We start from the raw sequence: 24,054 nt of genomic DNA, 5'->3' as shown, positions 1-24,054 counted from the left end.
TCATTGGCAAACTTCAGATGGGACATGCGCTGGCTTGAGCAGGGGGACCTTGCGTGCGCTGCAGGATTTTAATCCATGACAGCGTAGTGTGTTACTAATGGTTTTCTTTGAGACTGTGGTCCTAGCTCTCTTCAGGTCATTGACCAGGTCCTGCCGTGTAGTTCTGGGCTGATCCCTCACCTTCCTCATGATCATTGATGCCCCACGAGGTGAGATCTTGCATGGAGCCCCAGACCGAGGGTGATTGACCGTCATCTTGAACTTCTTCCATTTTCTAATAATTGCGCCAACAGTTGTTGCCTTCTCACCAAGCTGCTTGTCTATTGTCCTGTAGCCCATCCCAGCCTTGTGCAGGTCTACAAGTTTATCCCTGATGTCATTACACAGCTCTCTGGTCTTGGCCATTGTGGAGAGGTTGGAGTCTGTTTGATTGAGTGTGTGGACAGGTGTCTTTTATACAGGTAACGAGTTCAAACAGGTGCAGTTAATATAGGTAATGAATGGAGAACAGGAGGGCTTCTTAAAGAAAAACTATCACGTCTGTGAGAGCCGGAACTGTTACTGGTTGGTAGGTGATCAAATACTTATGTCATGCAATAAAATGCAAATTAATTACTTTAAAATCATACAATGTGATTTTCTGGATTTTTGTTTTAGATTCCGTCTCTCACAGTTGAAGTGTACCTATGATAAAAATTACAGACCTCTACATGCTTTGTAAGTAGGAAAACCTGCAAAATCGGCAGTGTATCAAATACTTGTTCTCCCCACTGTATATGCACATGTACACCACATACACACACATATACATACACAAAAATAAATACAAAATATCACAACATACTATCCCTTCCCTCCCACACCCTCTCATATCCCGTTGGCCAAAATTCTTACTCCTGATCAATATAAGGCAACTGTTCAAAAAAGGAAATGAAAGGCTGCCATCTCAAGAAAAAGTTATCAGTACAACCTCTCAAAGTATATTAAAATTTTTCTAAGTGTAGAAAAGACATTAGATCTTTCAACTACGCTGATACAGTGAGAGGTTTGGAGGATTTCCAATTAAGCAAGATCTGCCGGCGATTTGGAAAGCCATAGTCAGTCAATAAATAATATATTAATACTCGTGGGAAAGGTTTTCATCTTTTAGCTCACAATCTGTGGATACTATATGATTAGAAAGGTTCAACATTTATGTAAAACATCACAGCACAATTGAAAAATATATGGCACATGGAAACCAAACAAGGGTGGTCTATGGTGATAGGTGGGATGGGCTGAGAGTGGATGAGGGGTGGGATTAAAGAGCTTATGTTTGGTAATGTATTATTGTTATATGACTGCTTTATTTAAAAGTAAAATGTATGTAAAATGTATGTATATGTAGCAGAAAAGCTGTAAAAAACCAAAAAATATGTGCCAGCGGAATATCTGCTTTACTTTTAGTGAGACTAGGCAACAAAGATGGAACTCCAAATTTAGCTATCAACGGACAAGGCTGCAGGTCAATATCTAGAATTTTAGAGAGAGTATTAAAAAAGGATGACCAATACTCAGACAGCTTAGAACATGAAAAAAACATATGGGTGTGGTCTGCCCGAAGTGATTGAACATCTATCACGTGTCATTTGTGTCTGGGAGGAATTTACTACATTTTTCTTTGGTGTAGTGAATTCTGTGCAAGACCTTGAACTGAATTAAACTTAACCGAGCACATGAGGATGTGGAGTTAACCCTAAGAAGAGCCTCCTCCCAACAGTCATCTATAAGGTCAAGTTCACTACCCCAGTCTGTCTTGATTTTGTTTATTGGAGAGGGTTCAGAGGAAAGCATAATGTCATATAATCTAGAAATCAAACCCTGCCTAATCCATGGCAGGGACTAAATCTCTTCTAGCAACGTCTTGGGAGGTAGTTGAGGAAAGGTGGAAAAATGAGAGAGAACAAAGTTACGGGCTTGAAAATAGCGGAAAAGATTAGAATGAGCCAGATTACATTTAGCTACGAGATCATTAAAACAGGCACACTTCCCATCTAAAAAATCAACTTTGAAACATACCAAACCTCTCTCTCGCCACAAAACAAAAGCCTGGTCGAGTTTGGAGGGTAAAAATAGGTGGTTGTTACAAATAGGGCTTAGAAGAGAAGCGGCCAAAAGTCTAAAATGTTGATGAAACTGTCTCCAGATCTTCAAAGTAGAGCACAATGGGGTTTGAAGGACACAAGGACAGTGTGGGGCAGTAAGAGCAGAAAGGGTCTGTGCTTCTAATGAGCACCAGTTGGTACTTGGAGCATTACACCAGGCCATAATCTTTTGAATATTGTCTACCCAATAGTAAATCAGTAAATTTGGAAGTGCCAATCCTCCATCTTGTCTCTTTCTTTGAAGTATTGCCCTACGTATCCTAGGTGATTTGCCTGCCCAGATAAAATGACTGATGAGCCTATCCAACTTGGTAAAAAATGATTTAGGCAGAAAGATCAGAAGACATTGAAAAAGGTATAGAAACCCACAGTACCAGTCAAAAGTTTGGACACACCTACTCATTCAAGGGTTTCTCTTTATTTTTTACTGTTTTCTACATTGTAGAATAATAGTGAAGACACCAGAACTATGAAATAACACATATGGAATCATGTAGTAACCAAAAAAGTGTTAAACAAATCAAAATATATTTTATATTTGAGATTCTTCAAAGTAGCCACCCTTTGCCTTGATGACAGCTTTGCACACTGTTGGCATTCTCTCAACAAGCTTCATGAGGTAGTCACCTGGAATGCATTTCAATTAACAGGTGTGCTTTGTTAAAAGTTAATTTGTGGAATTTCTTTCCTTCTTAATGCGTTTGAGCCAATCAGTTGTGTTGTGACAAGGTAAGGTTGGTATACAGAAGATAGCCCTATTTGGTAAAAGACCAAGTTCATATTATGGCAAGAACAGCTCAAATAAGCAAAGAGAAACAACAGTCCATCATTACTTTAAGACATGAAGGTCAGTCAATCCGGAACATTTCAAGAACTTTGAAAGTTTCTTCAAGTGCAGTCGCAAAAACCATCAAGCGCTATGATGAAACTGGCTCTCATGAGGACCGCCACAGGAAACGAAGACCCAGAGTTACCTCTGCTGCAGAGGTTAAGTTCATTAGAGTTACCAGCCTCAGAAATCTGCAATTAACTGCACCTCAGATTGCAGCCCAAATAAATGCTTCACAGAGTTCAAGTAACAGACACATCTCAATATCAACTGTTCAGAGGAGACTGCGTGAATCAGGCCTTCATGGTCGAATTGCTGCAAAGAAACCACTACTAAAGGACACCAATAATAAGAAGAGATTGGACATTAGACCGGTGGAAATCTGTCCTTTGGTCTGATGAGTCCAAATTTGAGATTTCTGGTTCCAACCGCTGTGTCTTTGTGAGACGCAGAGTAGGTGAATGGATGATCTCTGCATGTGTGGTTCCCACCGTGAAGCATGGAGGAGGAGGTGTGATGGTGCTTTGTTGGTTTGATGTCTTCACTATTATTCTACAATGTAGAAAATTGTAAAAATAAAGAAAAACCCTTGAATGAGTAGGCGTGTCCAAACGTTTGACTGGTACTGTAGGTAAAATGTTAATTTTAACAGATTGGATTCTGCCAGCTAAGGAGAGAGGCAGACTATCCCAGCGTTGTAGGTCTGCTTTAACTTGTGTGACTTGCAAAGTTCGTTTTATGAAGGGTAGCCATAACGTTAGGTAGTAAGTGGCTACTGTGCTTGAAATTTGGCTAGCTTGTTGCTACCTGGATAGCAACTAGTAAACAATAGCTGGAACGACCTGGCGAACAGACGCGAACTGGCTGAGTCAATTCAGTGGCTAGCATTGCACTTGGCTAGCTAACAGTAGCTGCTAGGGGTAAGTCATAACCTACATTTGTGTTTTATTTTTACATATTGGTAGCTAGAGTCGTTCAAGGAATTCGGGACATGGGTGACTAGTTAACGTTAGTTTTGCTCTCTCTGTGTGTTTGTGCCGTGAAAGGAGGGGTTTCTTCTTTGTCTGAAAGCAATGGCTAGCTAGTATGCTAACTATTCTAGCTAACTAACTGGCTGAATAAGTTGACGACGGACTCGCTCAAGCTGTCGGGACTAACACACAACGTTAGACACGGACACGAACGATCTGCTTGGCGTGTTGACACACTGGTGGTTTGTTGTGGCCGAGTATTGGTGCTAAACCGTGTTGTTGGAGTCCGGCATGCTAGCTGGCTGTGGCGTCTTATGACTAGGTGCCCTGGACGATTTTCACGGAAGAATACTGTCCCTAGTTAGCTAGCTGAATAAACTAAGTTAGTCTATTCCTAGAAAACATTGAACCGCTGTAGTTTACAACAATTATAGTTTCTGAGGTGGAAGTTGGGAGAGTTATATTTGGGTGTTGTGGTGAGGGAGGCCCCGCTCTCTCCTTTCCCAGATGTTTAGTTCATTTCATTCCGATCTCCTTTGCATTATTGTAGCCATTTTCTGCAGCCTGTCAACTATGCCTCTGCCTATCCCTGTTCTCTCCTCTCCGCACAGGCTATACAAACGCCTCACACCGCGTGGCTGCTGCCTCTCTAACCTGGTGGTCCCTACACGCACCACGCACGTGGAGTTCCAGGTCTCAGGCAGCCTCTGGAACTGCCGTTCTGCTGCCAACAAGGCAGAGTTCATCTCAGCCTATGCTACCCTCCAGTCCCTCGACTTCTTGGCGCTGACGGAAACATGGATTACCACTGAAAACACTGCTACTCCTACTGCTCTCTCCTCGTCTGACCATGTGTTCTCGCATACCCCGAGAGCATCTGGTCAGCGGGGTGGTGGCACAGGAATCCTCATCTCTCCCAAATGGACATTCTCTATTTTTCCCCTGACCCATCTGTATATCTCCTCATTTGAATTCCATGCTGTCACAGTCACTAGCCCATTTAAGCTTAATAACCTTGTCATCTATCGCCCTCCAGGTTCCCTTGGAGAGTTCATCAATGAGCTTGACGCCTTGATAAGTTCCTTTCCTGAGGATGGCTCACCCCTCACAGTTCTGGGGGACTTCAACCTCCCTACGTCTACCTTTGACTCATTTCTCTCTGCCTCCTTCTTTCCACTCCTCTCCTCTTTTGACCTCACCCTCTCACCATCCCCCCCTACTCACAAGGCAGGCAATACGCTTGACCTCATCTTTACTAGATGCTGTTCTTCTACTAATCTCACTGCAACTCCCCTCCATGTCTCCGACCACTACTTTGTATCCTTTTCTCTCTCGCTCTCCTCCAACACTACTCACTCTGCCCCTACTCAGATGGTAATGCGCCGTCGCAACCTTCGCTCTCTCTCTCCCGCTACTCTCTCCTCTTCCATCCTATCATCTCTTACCTCTGCTCAATCCTTCTCCCTCCAATCTCCTGATTCTGCCTCCTCAACCCTCCTCTCCTCCCTTTCTGCATCCTTTGACTCTCTATGTCCCCTATCTTCCCGGCCGGCTCGGTCCTCCCCTCCAGCTCCGTGGCTTGATGACTCATTGCGAACTCACAGAACAGGGCTCCGGGCAGCCGAGCGGAAATGGAGGAAAACTAGACTCCCTGCGGACCTGGCATCTTTTCACTCCCTCCTCTCTACATTTTCTTCATCTGTTTCTGCTGCTAAGGCCACTTTCTACCACTCTAAATTCCAAGCATCTGCCTCTAACCCTAGGAAGCTCTTTGCCACCTTCTCCTCCCTGCTGAATCCTCCTCCCCCTCCCCCCTCCCCCTCCTCCCTCTCTGTGGATGACTTCGTCAACCATTTTGAAAAGAAGGTTGACGACATCCGATCCTCGTTTGTTAAGTCAAATGACACTGCTGGTCCTGCTCACACTGCAGATAAAATCTTGCGACTTGTGACGGCCGGCCGCCCAACAACCTGCCCGCTTGACCCTATCCCCTCCTCTCTTCTCCAGACCATCTCCGGTGACCTTCTCCCTTACCTCACCTCGCTGATCAACTCATCCTTGACCGCAGGCTATGTCCCTACCGTCTTCAAGAGAGCGAGAGTTGCACCCCTTCTCAAAAAACCAACACTCGATCCCTCTGATGTCAACAACTACAGACCAGTATCCCTTCTTTCTTTTCTCTCCAAAACTATTGAGCGTGCCGTCTTTAGCCAACTCTCTTGCTATCTCTCTCAGAATGACCTTCTTGATCCAAACCAGTCAGGTTTCAAGACTGGTCATTCAACTGAGACTGCTCTTCTCTGTGTCACGGAGGCTCTCCGCACTGCTAAAGCTAACTCTCTCTCCTCTGCTCTTGTCCTTCTAGACCTGTCTGCTGCCTTTGATACTGTGAACCATCAGATCCTCCTCTCCACCCTCTCCGAGCTGGGCATCTCCGGCGCGGCTCACTCTTGGATTGCGTCCTACCTGACCGGTCGCTCCTACCAAGTGGCGTGGCGAGAAGCTGTCTCCGCACCACGTGCTCTCACCACTGGTGTCCCCCAGGGCTCAGTTCTAGGCCCTCTCCTATTCTCGCTATACACCAAGTCACTTGGCTCTGTCATATCCTCACATGGCCTCTCCTATCATTGCTACGCAGACGACACACAACTAATCTTCTCCTTTCCCCCTTCTGATAACCAGGTGGCGAATCGCATCTCTGCATGTCTGGCAGACATATCAGTATGGATGACGGATCACCACCTCAAGCTGAACCTTGGCAAGACGGAGCTGCTCTTCCTCCCGGGGAAGGACTGCCTGTTCCATGATCTCGCCATCACGGTTGACAACTCCGTTGTGTCCTCCTCCCAGAGTGCGAAGAGCCTTGGCGTGACCCTGGACAACACCCTGTCGTTCTCCGCTAACATCAAGGCGGTGACCCGATCCTGTAGGTTTATGCTCTACAACATTCGGAGAGTACGACCCTGCCTTACACAGGAAGCGGCACAGGTCCTAATCCAGGCACTTGTCATCTCCCGTCTGGATTACTGCAACTCGCTGTTGGCTGGGCTCCCTGCCTGTGCCATTAAACCCCTACAACTCATCCAGAATGCCGCAGCCCGTCTGGTGTTCAACCTTCCCAAGTTCTCTCACGTCAACGCGCTCCTCCGTACACTACACTGGCTTCCAGTTGAAGCTCGCATCTGCTACAAGACCATGGTGCTTGCCTACGGAGCTGTGAGGGGAACGGCACCTCCGTACCTTCAGGCTCTGATCAGTCCCTACACCCAAACGAGGGCATTGCGTTCATCCACCTCTGGCCTGCTGGCTCCCCTACCTCTGCTGAAGCACAGTTCCCGCTCAGCCCAGTCAAAACTGTTCGCTGCTCTGGCACCCCAATGGTGGAACAAGCTCCCTCACGATGCCAGGACAGCGGAGTCACTCACCACCTTCCGGAGACATTTGAAACCCCACCTCTTTAAGGAACACCTGGGATAGGATAAAGTAATCCTTCTACCCCCCCTTACCCCACCCCAAAGAAAGAAAGAAAGAAAAAAAAACATATTGTAAAGTGGTTATCCCACTGGCTATAAGGTGAATGCACCAATTTGTAAGTCGCTCTGGATAAGAGCGTCTGCTAAATAACGTAAATGTAAATGTAAATGTAGCCAGAGAATGTATTCACACCTAAATAGGAAAAACCAGAGGGTGACTGACGGAAAGGCAGGGCTCCAGGGGGAATTTGTTTGGCAGCCGGGTTGATCGGAAAACATTCACTTTTCTGAATATTCAATTTGTAACCTGAGAATGATCCAAATGTGTTTAAAATATCACAGGGTTAGTGATATATAATAGTAGATCATCTGCATTCAGTGACACTTTGTGTTCTTCACCAGCTCGGTGGATTCCAGTGAATGATGATAATTTTAAGGCCAAGGAAAGCGGTTCTATCGCAAGTGCAAAAAGGAGCGGGGACATAGGGCACCCTTGATGGGTCCCTCTGGAGAGGGGGAAGTATTTTGAATGTTGAGAGTTGGTGTGTACGCTAGCCGTAGGAGCAGAATAGAGCAGACGTATCCATGAGATGAAATTGGACCCAAAACCAAATCTTCCCAAAATCTTAAATAAATAATCCCATTCCACCCGGTCGAAAGCCTTCTCCGCATCAAGAGAAACAACAATTTTGGGGTCTGGAGAGACAGAAGGAGAGAGTATAATGTTCAAAAGACGGCGTAAATTGGAAAACAGTTGTCGCCCTTTGATGAAACCCGTTTGATCATCAGATATGACATCCTGAAGGCAGGGTTCCAACTGGCATGCTAGAACCTTAGCTAATAGTTTAATAGCGTTCAAAAGTGAAATGGGCCGATATCCACCACATTCCGCCGGATCTTTATTTTTCTTGAGTATAAGTGGCTTGAGTTAGCGTCGGGGGGAGAGAGTCCTGTGATAACGAGTCGGTGAACATACCTAATAGTAATGGGGCGAGTTGATCTGAGAATATTTTATAAAAATTGACGGGGAAGCCATCAGGGCCTGGGGCCTTGCCACTTTGCATTAACTTTAGACCCTTTGTAATCTCATCTAGATGCAGAGGGTTATCCAGAACTTCACTCATGTCCATATCAAATGCTGGAATATCCAAGTTCTCAAAAGTTGTCCATAGCCGTATTACCTGATGGGGGTTCGGATTTGTAGAGGTTAGAATAAAATGACACAAAAGTTTAATTAATATTAGAGGGATCACTTGTAAGATTACGGGAAGAGTCATATACAGTGGGGGAAAAAGTATTTAGTCAGCCACCAATTGTGCAAGTTCTCCCACTTAAAAAGATGAGAGAGGCCTGTAATTTTCATCATAGGTACACGTCAACTATGACAGACAAAATGAGAAAAAAAAAATCCAGAAAATCACATTGTAGGATTTGTAATGAATTTATTTGCAAATTATGGTGGAAAATAAGTATTTGGTCAATAACAAAAGTTTCTCAATACTTTGTTATATACCCTTTGTTGGCAATGACACAGGTCAAACATTTTCTGTAAGTCTTCACAAGGTTTTCACACACTGTTGCTGGTATTTTGGCCCATTCCTCCATGCAGATCTCCTCTAGAGCAGTGATGTTTTGGGGCTGTCGCTGGGCAACATGGACTTTCAACTCCCTCCAAATATTTTCTATGGGGTTGAGATCTGGAGACTGGCTAGGCCACTCCAGGACCTTGAAATGCTTCTTACGAAGCCACTCCTTCGTTGCCCGGGCGGTGTGTTTGGGATCATTGTCATGCTGAAAGACCCAGCCACGTTTCATCTTCAATGCCCTTGCTGATGGAAGGAGGTTTTCACTCAAAATCTCACGATACATGGCCCCATTCATTCTTTCCTTTACACGGATCAGTCGTCCTGGTCCCTTTGCAGAAAAACAGCCCCAAAGCATGATGTTTCCACCCCCATGCTTCACAGTAGGTATGGTGTTCTTTGGATGCAACTCAGCATTCTTTGTCCTCCAAACACGACGAGTTGAGTTTTTACCAAAAAGTTATATTTTGGTTTCATCTGACCATATGACATTCTCCCAATCCTCTTCTGGATCATCCAAATGCACTCTAGCAAACTTCAGATGGGCCTGGACATGTACTGGCTTAAGCAGGGGGACACATCTGGCACTGCAGGATTTGAGTCCCTGGCGGCGTAGTGTGTTACTGATGGTAGGCTTTGTTACTTTGGTCCCAGCTCTCTGCAGGTCATTCACTAGGTCCCCCCGTGTGGTTCTGGGATTTTTGCTCACCGTTCTTGTGATCATTTTGACCCCACGGGGTGAGATCTTGCGTGGAGCCCCAGATCGAGGGAGATTATCAGTGGTCTTGTATGTCTTCCATTTCCTAATAATTGCTACCACAGTTGATTTCTTCAAACCAAGCTGCTTACCTATTGCAGATTCAGTCTTCCCAGCCTGGTGCAAGTCTACAATTTTGTTTCTGGTGTCCTTTGACAGCTCTTTGGTCTTGGCCATAGTAGAGTTTGGAGTGTGACTGTTTGAGGTTGTGGACAGGTGTCTTTTATACTGATAACAAGTTCAAACAGGTGCCATTAATACAGGTAACGAGTTGACGACAGAGGAGCCTCTTAAAGAAGAAGTTACAGGTCTGTGAGAGCCAGAAATCTTGCTTGTTTGTAGGTGACCAAATACTTATTTTCCACCATAATTTGCAAATAAATGCATAAAAAAATCCTACAATGTGATTTTCTGGAAAAAAAATTCTCAATTTGTCTGTCATAGTTGACGTGTACCTATGATGAAAATTACAGGCCTCTCTCATCTTTTTAAGTGGGAGAACTTGCACAATTGGTGGCTGACTAAATACTTTTTTCCCCCACTGTACCTGAGAGATGAGATGAGATGCTGATTGGCGTTTAAGTTGGTGTGCCAAAAGGCGGCTGGCCTTGTCACCATATTCGTAGTACGTACCCTTTGTTCGTTGCAACAGAAACGTTGCTTTATCAGTGGAAAGCAGATTAAACTGAGTTTGAAGTTTCAGCCTCTCTACGTATATATTTCAGGGGATGGTGAAGTTGAATATTGGCGGTCTATTGCCAGGATTGAGTCCACCAGTTCTTGACGTTTCAGTTTTCTTTGTTTGACATAATGAGCATTGTAAGAAATTATCTTTCCCCGTAATAAAGCTTTGAAAGTCTCCCAAAGAAAAGAGGGGGAGGTGTAATTTTTAAGTCCAGAATGTGGGGGGAATGGTGTGAAATTACTATAGCAGAATATTCTGTAGTTTTAACTGAGGGGAGAAGGGCCCTATCTAAAAGAAAGTAGTCTATGCGCGAGTAGGCTTGATGAACATGAGAAAAGTAGGAGAAGTTCTTTGTGACCGGGTGGAGGAAGCACCATGGATCAACACAACCCATTTGGATCATGAATGTAGAAAGAGCTTTTGCCATCCCGGAAGGAGTAAGTGTTCTGGCATTAGACCGGTCAAGTTTTGGTTCAATAACACAGTTAAGTTCCCCACCGAAGATGAGGCGGTGGGTGTCAAGATTAGGGAGAGAGGCTAAAAGAGATGTCATAAATCTAGTGTTATCTAATAGCCAGGTGTATTTATTTATTTATTTGTATTTATCTAGGGAAGTCAGTTAAGAACAAATTCTTATTTACAATGACGGCCTACCCCGGCCAAACCCTCCCCTAACCCGGACGACCCTATGGGACTCCCGATCACGGCCGGTTTTGATACAGCCCGGGATGGAACCCGGGTCTGTAGTGAAGCCTCTAGCACTGTGATGCATTTCCTTAGACCGCTGCGCCACTCAGGATCCCAGTTAGGGGCGTAAACATTCACAAGTACTACAGGGGTCTGGAAGAGGGTGCCACTAACTATTGTATAACGTCCTCCAGGATCTGAAATTATCTGTGAGGGTGAAAACTGTACTCGTTTGTGAATCACTATTGCTGTTCCCCTGGCTTTGCCGTTAAAATTTGAATGAAAAACCTGTCCAAACCATGCTTTACGCAATCTAGTATGGTCATTAACACATATTCTTGAAGAGATGCGATATCAGTATTCAGGCTCTTCAGATGTTAAAATACTATGGAGCGCTTAATTTGCCCCCCACATCTGCGAATGTTCCATGTCACCAGTCTGACTGGAAGCCCCAAAATACCATCCTGACTTGTTGTTGAACTAGACATTAATCCTTATAAGAAGATAATTGAAATGAAAAAGAAACAGGAAAAGAGACATAGACATGGAGCTGCATGAAAAAAACACAGGAATATTTTTTTAAATAATCCTTTAGAGAAACAGAGCACAAGAATCTTTGATAATGCCAACATATGTGTCGCCACATGGCTGAGTAATGAGAAACATTCTAAATTAACCAGTAGGCTATGAAAAGGGTCAGCCCCTGTATTGGTAAACGTCCTTAGCATTTTGGATATGTACAATTAAGCAAACAAACCGTGGCTCTAAACTCTTCAGCTAGTGCAACAATTAAACAAGAGTAAAATTGGAAGAGAAGAGTGATAGTTTTAGACTCCAATGTCATAGTGGAGTCCAAGATAATGTGAATGTGACTGAGGATCATCAGTGACCAGGGTCTGAATACTTATTTAAATAAGGTATTTCTGTTATTAGTTTTAATACATTTACATAAAATTAAACAAAAAAAAACGGTCATATGGGGTATTGTGTGTAAATTGATGAGGACATTTTTATTTAATCAATTTTAGAATAAGGCTGTAACGTAACAAAATGTGGAAAAAGTCAAGGGGTCTGAATGCTTTCCAAATGCACTGTATTGATCAACTAGCAAAACGTTTAATTAACACCAAAAAAAAAGTATGTGTAATCGAAATTTTGCACTTCTTCAGATACTGCTTAAAAAAAGGGATGTCTCGTTACCCACATTTTTTATTTTTTTTACAGAAATGTTAACTAAAACTTTTAGACCTATAGTCCTCTATACCTGTGGAGGTCACTCACCCTGTGGTGGCACCAGCAGCTTGCCGGTCATGGCACACCATCCGATGGGGTACATGTCTCCAGAGCCCAGGCTGCACCAGAAGTCCTGGCTGCCGTCCTCCTCAAAACCCTCGTACCTCAACCGAGCTTTGTAGCCTGGAAAACAGAGGGAGGAAAAGGTAAACTAACATACAGTACATGCCAATAAATCAGGTTTGAGGTCTCAGGATGCCTCCTAAATGGAACCTTATTCCCTGTATAGTGTACTCAAAAGTAGTGTATAGGGAATATGGTGCCATTTTTAGATGTGCCATCAGTCAGTTTCAGTGTATTTGGCTGACCTGCAAGTTGGATGATGCTGGCGATCCAATAGACTTTACTGGGCAGGATGGCACTAGTGTTCAGGACCTCTACCTTTAACCCAACTGTGATGTCATCCCACTGGGCACAGAGCGGTGCCTGCAGGGGTGGAATGGAGGGGAACAGAGGCAACGTTGGTTCACCAGTCGAATAAAGTAAACGTTTTATTGCTACGCAACTTTAAAATGGAATAGGATAGTATTGTAACAAGTGCAAATGAAGACGTACATGTCTGAAGCAGGCCACTGAAGCAGCAAGAGAGCCTGCCTTCTCCAGGTAAGCACCCCAGTCAAAGTTTCCTGTTGCTGCAGCTATATCACAAGGGGAAAAGGGAGAACTAACACAGGTCTCAGAAAGGAACTAAATGTTCCCTTCTTGTAACTTACATAAAAAGATTGAGAGGATTTTCCTTCCTGGCTGCACTGGTGTGATGTTTTAGCTAATATTGTCTATGTACACTTAATTTGGCTCTATACTCCAGCATTTTGGACTTGATATTAAATGTTTTATGAGGTGACAGTACAGAATGTCACTTTTTATTTGAAGGTATTTTCATACATATGTTTTACCGTTTTGAAACGAAAGCACTTTATGTATCTAGTCCCCCCATTTAAAGGTGTCATCTGTATTTGGACAAATTCACTTATAGTGTACGAAAGTAGTCAGAAGTTTAGTATTTGTTGCCATATTCCTAGCACGCAATGGCTCCATCAAGCTTGTGACTCTACAAACTTGTTGGATGCATTTGCAGTTTGTTTTGGTTGTGTTTGAGATTATGTTGTGCCCAATAGAAATTAAATGGTCAAATATGTATTGTGTCATTTTGGAGTCACTTTTATTGTAAATAAGAATAGAATATGTTTCTGAACACTTCTACATAAAATGTGGATGCTACCATGATTACGGGTAATCATGAATGAAACGTGAATAATTATGAGTGAGAAAGTTACAGAGGCATACATATCATACCCCCAGAACATGCTAACCCCTCACCATTACCAATAACAGGGGAGGTTAGCATTTTTAAGGGGTATGATATTTATGCATGTTTGACCAGATACTATGCTATTTCTCTGTGAACAATTTAACAACTGAATTTCGGCACGCTTATAGGGAAGGACACTCACCATGTACTGCACTGACACAAATGACTGATGATTGGCAGAAAGAAATGTATAATAAGAAGATTGTGGGAGCTGTTTGTTAGATTTCAGTGCAGCCTTTGATATTATTGACCATAATTTATTATTGAGAAAATGTATGTTATGGCTTTACATAATCTGCCATATCATGGATAGAGAGCTATCTATCTAATAGAACAGAGGGTTTTCTTTCATGGAAGCCTCTCTAATGTAAAACATGTAAAGTGTGGTATTCCACAAGGGAGCCGTCTTGGCCCTCTACAATACAGTCTCTATTGTTACTAATGATCTACCACTAGCGTTAAACAATGCCTGTGTGTTTATGTACTAGTGATGGGGGGGGGGGGAGCGTTACATATCGGGATATTATTTTTGATGATATATCGTATCGTTTTGACAGTACCACAATATTATTTTTGCGCTAGTTTGCTGTACCTGCACCAAAACTCCAGTATTTTTCTTCATAGCTTGTTCTCCATTATCTTTATAAATAGGGATCCCATTGGTTTTCAGCACTTTAACTTCCATGACAGATCAAAACGAATTTTCTCATGGCTCTCACTTGTCCCTCTGCAGCAGACATATGGTGAGAAATATGTTTGGAACATCGAATCGCATTAAACTCATTATCATATCGCAATATACAGTGGGGAGAACAAGTATTTTATACACTGCCGATTTTGCAGGTTTTCCTACTTACAAAGCATGTAGAGGTCTGTAATTTTTATCATAGGTACACTTCAACTGTGAGAGATGGAATCTAAAACATAAATCCAGAAAATCACATTGGATGGTTTTTAAGTAATTAATTTGCATTTTATTGCATGACATAAGTATTTGATCACCTACCAACCAGTAAGAATTCCGGCTCTCACAGACCTGTTAGTTTTTCTTTAAGAAGCCCTCCTGTTTTCCACTCATTACCTGTATTAACTGCACCTGTTTGAACTCATTACCTGTATAAAAGACACCTGTCCACACACTCAATCAAACAGACTCCAACCTCTCCACAATGGCCAAGACCAGAGAGATATAATAATAATAATAATAATATGCCATTTAGCAGACGCTTTTATCCAAAGCGACTTACAGTCATGTGTGCATACATTTTTTTTTGTGTATGGGTGGTCCCGGGGATCGAACCCACTACCTTAGCGTTACAAGCGCCGTGCTCTACCAGCTGAGCTACAGAGGACCACAGTGATATGTAAGGATCAGGGATACAATTGTAGACCTGCACAAGGCTGGGATGGGCTACAGGACAATAGGCAAGCAGCTTGGTGAGAAGGTAACAACTGTTGGCGCAATTATTAGAAAATGGAAGAAGTTCAAGATGACGGTCAATCACCCTCGGTCTGGGGCTCCATGCAAGATCTCACCTCGTGGAGCATCAATGATCATGAGGAAGGTGAGGGATCAGCCCAGAACTACACGGCAGGACCTGGTCAATGACCTGAAGAGAGCTGGGACCACAGTCTCAAAGAAAACCATTAGTAACACACTACGCCGTCATGGATTAAAATCCTGCAGCGCACGCAAGGTCCCCCTGCTCAAGCCAGCGCATGTCCAGGCCCGTCTGAAGTTTGCCAATGACCATCTGGATGATCCAGAGGAGGAATGGGAGAAGGTCATGTGGTCTGATGAGACAAAAATAGAGCTTTTTGGTCTAAACTCCACTCGCCGTGTTTGGAGGAAGAAGAAGGATGAGTACAACCCCAAGAACACCATCCCAACCGTGAAGCATGGGGGTGGAAACATCATTCTTTGGGGATGCTTTTCTGCAAAGGGGACAGGACGACTGCACCGTATTGAGGGGAGGATGGATGGGGCCATGTATCGCGAGATCTTAGCCAACAACCTCCTTCCCTCAGTAAGAACATTGAAGATGGGTCGTGGCTGGGTCTTCCAGCATGACAACGACCCGAAACACACAGCCATGGCAACTAAGGAGTGGCTCCGTAAGAAGCATCTCAAGGTCCTGGAGTGGCCTAGCCAGTCTCCAGACCTGAACCCAATAGAAAATCTTTGGAGGGAGCTGAAAGTCCGTATTGCCCAGCGACAGCCCCGAAACCTGAAGGATCTGGAGAAGGTCTGTATGGAGGAGTGGGCCAAAATCCCTGCTGCAGTGTGTGCAAACCTGGTCAAGACCTACAGGAAACGTATGATCTCTGTAATTGCAAACAAAGGTTTCTGTACCAAATATTAAGTTCTGCTTTTCTGATGTATCAAATACTTATGTCATGCAATAAAATGCAAATTAATTACTTCATACAATGTGATTTTCTGGATTTTTGTTTTAGATTCCATCTCTCACAGTTGAAGTGTACCTATGATAAAAATTACAGACCTCTACATGCTTTGTAAATAGGAAAACCTGCAAAATCGGCAGTGTATCAAATACTTGTTCTCCCCACTGTATATAGAATCGTGAGAATAGCAATACATATCGTATCGGCACCTAAGTATCGTGATAATATCGTATTATGAGGTCCCTGGCAATTCCCAGCCCTACTATGTATGCAGATGATTCAACACCAAACTTGTCAGCACCCATAGCTAGTGAAATCACTGCAACCCTAAACAAAGATTTGCAGTCAGTTTTAGAATGGGTGGCTATGAATAAACTAGTCCTGAACATATCTAAAACCAAAAGCATTGTATTTGGTACAAATCACTCTCTAGGCATTGAACCTCAGCTGAATCTGGTCCTGAATACTGTGGCTGTTGAGCAAGTTGAATAGACTAAGCTTATTGATGTTATATTAAATTGTAAACTGTCATGGTCAAAGCATATTGATTCTATTGTTGTAAAGATGGAGAGAGATTTGTCTGTGATAAACATATGCTCTGCTTTTTTAACATCACATGCAACCAAACAAGTCCTGCAAGCTCTGGTTGTCACCTTGATTATTGCCCAGTTGTATGGTCAGGTGCGGCAAAAAAAGACCTAGAAAAGCTGCAGCTGGCCCAGAACAGAGCAACACGTCTGGCCCTCAAATGCACACGAAGAGCCAATGTCAATAACATGCATGTCATTCTCTCCTGGTTCAGAGTGGAGGAGAGATAGACTGCATCACTGCTGTTCTTTGGAAGTATTGACGTGCTGAAAGTACCGAATCGTCTGTTCGGCCAGTTAATACACAGCTCAAAATACATGCAATCAGGGGTCTCTTCACAGTCCCCAAGTCCAGAACAGAGGCTGGGAGTCGCGCAGTAGTGTGTAGAGCAATGACTACATGGAATTCTCTTCCACCTCAGGTAACTCAGGCAAGCAAAAAATTAAATAAAAGATAAAACACCTCAAGGAATAACGCGTACTGTGAAGAGACACACACACTCTCCAACACAAACTCAACACACACCCACACATTATTCTTTGTATTATTATTCTTCTTTTTAAAAAAAAACAGTCATATTGTTCTTTAGTCGTAGTGTTCTTAGTTTAAATTTGTGTTGCTGTTCCTGTCCATTAATGTTCTACATTGGGGAAAAAAAGTATTTAGTCAGCCACCAATTGTGCAAGTTCTCCCACTTAAAAAGATGAGAGAGGCCTGTAATTTTCATCATAGGTACACGTCAACTATGACAGACAAATTGAGAATAATAAAATCCAGAAAATCACATTGTAGGATTTTTAATGAATTTATTTGCAAATTATGGTGGAAAATAAGTATTTGGTCACCTACAAACAAGCAAGATTTCTGGCTCTCACAGACCTGTAACTTCTTCTTTAAGAGGCTCCTCTGTCCTCCACTCGTTACCTGTATTAATGGCACCTGTTTGAACTTGTTATCAGTATAAAAGACACCTGTCCACAACCTCAAACAGTCACACAAACTCCACTATGGCCAAGACCAAAGAGCTGTCAAAGGACACCAGAAACAAAATTGTAGACCTGCACCAGGCTGGGAAGACTGAATCTGCAATAGGTAAGCAGCTTGGTTTGAAGAAATCAACTGTGGGAGCAATTATTAGGAAATGGAAGACATACAAGACCACTGATAATCTCCCTCGATCTGGGGCTCCACGCAAGATCTCACCCCGTGGGGTCAAAATGATCACAAGAACGGTGAGCAAAAATCCCAGAACCACACGGGGGGGACCTAGTGAATGACCTGCAGAGAGCTGGGACCAAAGTAACAAAGCCTACCATCAGTAACACACTACGCCGCCAGGGACTCAAATCCTGCAGTGCCAGACGTGTCCCCCTGCTTCAGCCAGTACATGTCCAGGCCCGTCTGAAGTTTGCTAGAGTGCATTTGGATGATCCAGAAGAGGATTGGGAGAATGTCATATGGTCAGATGAAACCAAAATAGAACTTTTTGGTAAAAACTCAACTCGTCGTGTTTGGAGGACAAAGAATGCTGAATTGCATCCAAAGAACACCATATCTACTGTGAAGCATGGGGGTGGAAACATCATGCTTTGGGGCTGTTTTTCTGCAAAGGGACCAGGACGACTGATCCGTGTAAAGGAAAGAATGAATGGGGCCATGTATCGTGAGATTTTGAGTGAAAACCTCCTTCCATCAGCAAGGGCATTGAAGATGAAACGTGGCTGAGTCTTTCAGCATGACAATGATCCCAAACACACCGCCCGGGCAACGAAGGAGTGGCTTCGTAGAAGCATTTCAAGGTCCTGGAGTGGCCTAGCCAGTCTCCAGATCTCAACCCCATAGAAAATCTTTGGAGGGAGTTGAAAGTCCGTGTTGCCCAGCGACAGCCCCAAAACATCACTGCTCTAGAGGAGATCTGCATGAAGGAATGGGCCAAAATACCAGCAACAGTGTGTGAAAACCTTGTGAAGACTTACAGAAAACGTTTGACCTGTGTCATTGCCAACAAAGGGTATATAACAAAGTATTGAGAAACTTTTGTTATTGACCAAATACTTATTTTCCACCATAATTTGCAAATAAATTAATTACAAATCCTACAATGTGATTTTCTGGATATTTTTTTCTCATTTTGTCTGTCATAGTTGACGTGTACCTATGATGAAAATTACAGGCCTCTCTCATCTTTTTAAGTGGGAGAACTTGCACAATTGGTGGCTGACTAAATACTTTTTTTCCCCACTGTATAAGTGAATTTGTCAAAATACTTATGACACCTTCAAATGGGGAGACTAGATACATAAAGTGTTTTCATTTCTAAACCGCAAAACAGATATGACAATACCCTCAAATAAAAGGTGACATTCTGTACTGTCGCCTCAAATGAAACATTTAATCTCAAATCCAAAACGCTGAAGAATAGAGCCAAATTAAAAGTTTGTATGTGTCTGTCTATAATGTGGCTTTTCCACTAACCCAGCAATGGAAAAGCCCTCCAAGTGGTCTCACCGTCCTGTGCTGTAGAGCTGGAGCGGTTGTCCTGACTGCTGCCCAGAGAGGCGATCATGTTCCCCATCTGGGTGGACCATGCCGTTTTAGTCAGCACCTTGGCCTTCTTGGTGGGAGGCTTTCCCTGGAGAAAATAAAACAATGAGTGAAGACAAGGGTGATGCTATATGAAAGGCTTTATAAAGGCTATACAGTATAAAGTCTATAAACATCTAGCCTCACCACCTGTAACACACAGAAAGACATTCTCTCTCACCTGAAGCCGTGCCAGGATAGAGGACTTCTTGCAGTTGGAGGAGTAGGCTCTGGAGCAGGAGACGCTGCAGAAACGCTTGGTCTTGGAATAGAAGGTGTCTCTGGTCCCACTGAAGCCACACATCTCACACACCACTGTGGAGGGAAGAGGATGAGAATATGTTACAGACTGGATCTGTGGTTTTGGTGATCCATGATGAGTAGCCTTGCCTGGAACTTTAGATCAGCAGCTAACTGATTAACATTATATCAGCAAGCTAACTGATTAACTTTAGATCAACAAATCAAATCAAATTTGATTTGCCACATGTGCCGAATACAACAGGTGTAGACATTACAGTGAAATGCTTACTTACAAGCCCATAACCAACAATGCAGTTTAAGAAAAAATAAAAAGAGCAAATAATTAAAGAGCAGCAGTAAAATAAAATAACAGTAGGGAGGTTATTACAGGGGGTACCGGTACAGAGTCAATGTGCGGGGGCACCAGTTAGTCGAGGTAATTGAGGTAATATGTACAGTGGGGGAAAAAAGTATTTAGTCAGCCACCAATTGTGCAAGTTCTCCCACTTAAAAAGATGAGAGAGGCCTGTAATTTTCATCATAGGTACACGTCAACTATGACAGACAAAATGAGGAAAAAAAATCCAGAAAATCACATTGTAGGATTTTTTATGAATTTATTGGCAAATGATGGTGGAAAATAAGTATTTGGTCAATAACAAAAGTTTCTCAATACTTTGTTATATACCCTTTGTTGGCAATGACACAGGTCAAACGTTTTCTGTAAGTCTTCACAAGGTTTTCACACACTGTTGCTTGTATTTTGGCCCATTCCTCCATGCAGATCTCCTCTAGAGCAGTGATGTTTTGGGGCTGTCGCTGGGCAACACACACTTTCAACTCCCTCCAAAGATTTTCTATGGGGTTGAGATCTGGAGACTGGCTAGGCCACTCCAGGACCTTGAAATGCTTCTTACGAAGCCACTCCTTCGTTGCCCGGGCGGTGTGTTTGGGATCATTGTCATGCTGAAAGACCCAGCCACGTTTCATCTTCAATGCCCTTGCTGATGGAAGGAGGTTTTCACTCAAAATCTCACGATACATGGCCCCATTCATTCTTTCCTTTACACGGATCAGTCGTCCTGGTCCCTTTGCAGAAAAACAGCCCAAAAGCATGATGTTTCCACCCCCATGCTTCACAGTAGGTATGGTGTTCTTTGGATGCAACTCAGCATTCTTTGTCCTCCAAACATGACGAGTTGAGTTTTTACCAAAAAGTTATATTTTGGTTTCATCTGACCATATGACATTCTCCCAATCCTCTTCTGGATCATCCAAATGCACTTCAGACGGGCCTGGACATGTACTGGCTTAAGCAGGGGGACACGTCTCGCACTGCAGGATTTGAGTCCCTGGCGGCGTAGTGTGTTACTGATGGTAGGCTTTGTTACTTTGGTCCCAGCTCTCTGCAGGTCATTCACTAGGTCCCCCCGTGTGGTTCTGGGATTTTTGCTTACCGTTCTTGTGACCATTTTGACCCCACGGGGTGAGATCTTGCGTGGAGCCCCAGATTGAGGGAGATTATCAGTGGTCTTGTATGTCTTCCATTTCCTAATAATTGCTCCCACAGTTGATTTCTTCAAACCAAGCTGCTTACCTATTGCAGATTCAGTCTTCCCAGCCTGGTGCAAGTCTACAATTTTGTTTCTGGTGTCCTTTGACAGCTCTTTGGTCTTGGCCATTGTGGAGTTTGGAGTGTGACTGTTTGAGGTTGTGGACAGGTGTCTTTTATACTGATAACAAGTTCAAACAGGTGCCATTAATACAGGTAACGAGTGGAGGACAGAGGAGCCTCTTAAAGAAGAAGTTACAGGTCTGTGAGAGCCAGAAATCTTGCTTGTTTGTAGGTGACCAAATACTTATTTTCCACCATAATTTGCAAATAAATTCATTAAAAATCCTACCAATGGGATTTTCTGGATTTTTTTTCTCAATTTGTCTGTCATAGTTGACGTGTACCTATGATGAAAATTACAGGCCTCTCTCATCTTTTTAAGTGGGAGAACTTGCACAATTGGTGGCTGACTAAATACTTTTTTTCCCCACTGTACATGTGGGTAGAGTTAAAGTGACTATGCATAGATAATAAACAGAGTAGCAGCAGCGTAAAAGAGGGAGTTGGGGTGGGGGGGGGCAATGCAAATAGTCCGGGTAGCCATGATTTGCTGTTCAGGAGTCTTATGGCTTGGGGGTAGAAGCTGTTAAGAAGCCGTTTGGACCTAGACTTGGCGCTCCGGTACCGCTTGCCATGCGGTAGCAGAGAGAACAGTCTATGACTAGGGTGGCTGGAGTCTTTGATAATTTTTCGGGCCTTCCTCTGACAATGCCTGGTATAGAGGACCTGGATGGCAGGAAGCTTGGCCCCAGTGATGTGCTGGGCCGTACGCACTACCCTCTGTAGTGCCTTGCGGTCGGAGGCCGAGCAGTTGCCATACCAGGCAGTGATGCAACCAGTCAGGATGCTCTCGATGGTGCAGCTGTAGAACGTTTTAAGGATCTGAGGACCCATGCCAAATCTTTTCAGTCTCCTGAGGGGGAATAGGCTTTGTCGTACCCTCTTCACAACTGTCTTGGTGTGTTTAGACCATGATAGTTTGTTGGTGATGTGGACACCAAGGAACTTGAAGCTCTCAACCTGTTCCACTACAGCCCCGTCGATGAGAATGGGGGCGTGCTCAGTCCTCTTTTATTTCCTGTAGTCCACAATCATCTCCTTTGTCTTGAGCACGTTGAGGGAGAGGTTGTTATCCTGGCACCACACGGCCAGGTCTAGATACAACAGGCTAACTGATTAGCTTTAGATCAGCAGGCTAACTGATTAACTTTAGATCAACAGGCTAACTGATTAGCTTTAGATCAACAGGCTAACTGATTAGCTTTAGATCAACAGGCTAACTGATTAGCTTTAGATCAACAGGCTAACTGATTAACTTTTGATCAACAGGCTAACTGATTAGCTTTAGAGCAACAGGCAAATGCAGTCTTTCCTCACCTGGTCCGTCATCTATAGTGAGAGCAGAGTAGTAATCTCCAAAGGAATCATCCATCTCGTCTTCATCATCTTCCTCTTCATCGTCATCTTCATCGTCATCCTCTGCGTCAGTGTCATCCGACTGCAGAGGGCCCCCCTCAACATCCTCCTTTGAGAGAGAGGAACAAGGTTGGGTAAGAGAGAGGGTCATGTATGATTTGAACTATTCTGCGAACATGGAACTGTGCTTTAGCTCTTAAATAAGTCTTTACCATCACAGATGATCAACCTTAGGTTATAAATCTATCTAGCTACCTCTTGTTTAAGAAAGTATAGAATTGGGCAGTTTTTTCCCATGTCAGGTGGTCACCGACACACAACACTCATGGTCGCAGACTCACCGTGTCATACTCCTGTGGTTCTACGGGGACGCCACGTCTCTGGGCTTTGGGGATGCACACATTGCAGCCTAAGCCATCACAGGAGGTGCAGGGGGGCCGTATGAACACTGTGGGGACCGCCCCATGCTTCAGCTTCAGCTGTCCTTTGGCAGCGAGAGCCTTGAGGACGGGGTAGGGCTTGTTTTCAAAACACTCCTTCCCGAAGTGTTCACAGCAAAGCTGGGAGTTCGGCGTGGCGGTCCAGTTGCTGCGTGTCCGCTGGACCTGCTTCTCCCATTTGTGAAACTCCTCTGTGTCATTGTTGGGGAAATTGTACAGAGTCACGCCATCGTCCCAAGACTTGCCACACCCATACGCCACACAGCGGTCGGGCATCTTCTTCTGGCACGTGATTGGACTGTTTTTGGGGTGATGTCAGGCTGTCAAAGTCTAGAGTCAGGGCTTCCTTCTTGTTGTCTCGTGTGATATCATACCACTACTCCTGGTGGTGCACTCTGTAACCAAAGGGGCAAGATTGAATTTGACATCACGTTATTGGTTAACAGGGGACTTGTGCTCCTTGCATCAGAAATGTATTCTATACTTTAAACAAAATCTTCAGATCATCATGTCTTCTCTAATATCGAACATAACAGTGCTGATTGCACATCCAGTGACATACAACAATTAACACATTACAGTTTGCTACCTTGCTAGCTAGCATGCTAACAGAGTAGTAGTGAAGCTATGCGTTTCTCCGACTCTATTCTACCACTTGCCAATACTGTAAAAGCAATCTTAGATTTCGTTTATTAGTATTCTACCAATGTACCCTTGAATCTCTTCGCTTAAAAGCAACTTTGTAAAATCAGCCTCAGTAACACATGTTGGTAGTCACCTACCGCTTCTTCGTGTTTATTCCTGTGAAAGGTATTCTGGGAGTTGTAGTTTTCAGCTGCTTGAGGCATGCTACTGCAATCTGGACTGGCGGTACCGTATGATTACATTTTTTACATTTTAGTCATTTAGCAGACGCTCTTATCCAGAGCGACTTACTGTTAGTGAGTGCATACATTTTATTTTATTTTTCATTCTTTCATACTATGATCAGAGATATTTTGGCATGATCAACCAATCAATCAATCAACC

General features: G+C 43.7%; 1 protein-coding gene across 3 annotated transcripts in view; it reads right to left on the bottom strand.

The window, feature by feature from the left end:
- l3mbtl2 (L3MBTL histone methyl-lysine binding protein 2) overlaps nucleotides 1-23,849 on the bottom strand; it is a 51,791-nt gene extending 27,942 nt beyond the window's left edge. Inside the window, exons 1-8 of one of the 3 annotated variants that reach the window (XM_041889990.2) lie at nucleotides 23,808-23,849; nucleotides 22,927-23,420; nucleotides 22,547-22,694; nucleotides 19,493-19,626; nucleotides 19,204-19,360; nucleotides 12,978-13,060; nucleotides 12,731-12,848; nucleotides 12,411-12,545 (exon numbers count right to left, since the gene is read on the bottom strand). In XM_041889990.2, coding sequence (XP_041745924.1) covers nucleotides 12,411-12,545; nucleotides 12,731-12,848; nucleotides 12,978-13,060; nucleotides 19,204-19,360; nucleotides 19,493-19,626; nucleotides 22,547-22,694; nucleotides 22,927-23,301 — 1,150 coding nt within the window. In that variant the 5' untranslated portion in view covers nucleotides 23,302-23,420; nucleotides 23,808-23,849. Of the gene's footprint in view, nucleotides 1-12,410; nucleotides 12,546-12,730; nucleotides 12,849-12,977; nucleotides 13,061-19,203; nucleotides 19,361-19,492; nucleotides 19,627-22,546; nucleotides 22,695-22,926; nucleotides 23,421-23,737 lie in introns of all 3 variants that reach the window. The other 2 variants (XM_041889980.2, XM_041889999.2) reach the window with 2 other exon arrangements.
- Between the last annotated feature and the right edge of the window lie 205 nt (nucleotides 23,850-24,054).

This window comes from Coregonus clupeaformis, chromosome 1 (genome assembly GCF_020615455.1).
Source record: "Coregonus clupeaformis isolate EN_2021a chromosome 1, ASM2061545v1, whole genome shotgun sequence".
NCBI lineage: Eukaryota > Metazoa > Chordata > Actinopteri > Salmoniformes > Salmonidae > Coregonus > Coregonus clupeaformis.
This window is presented reverse-complemented; position numbering and strand designations above follow the sequence as displayed.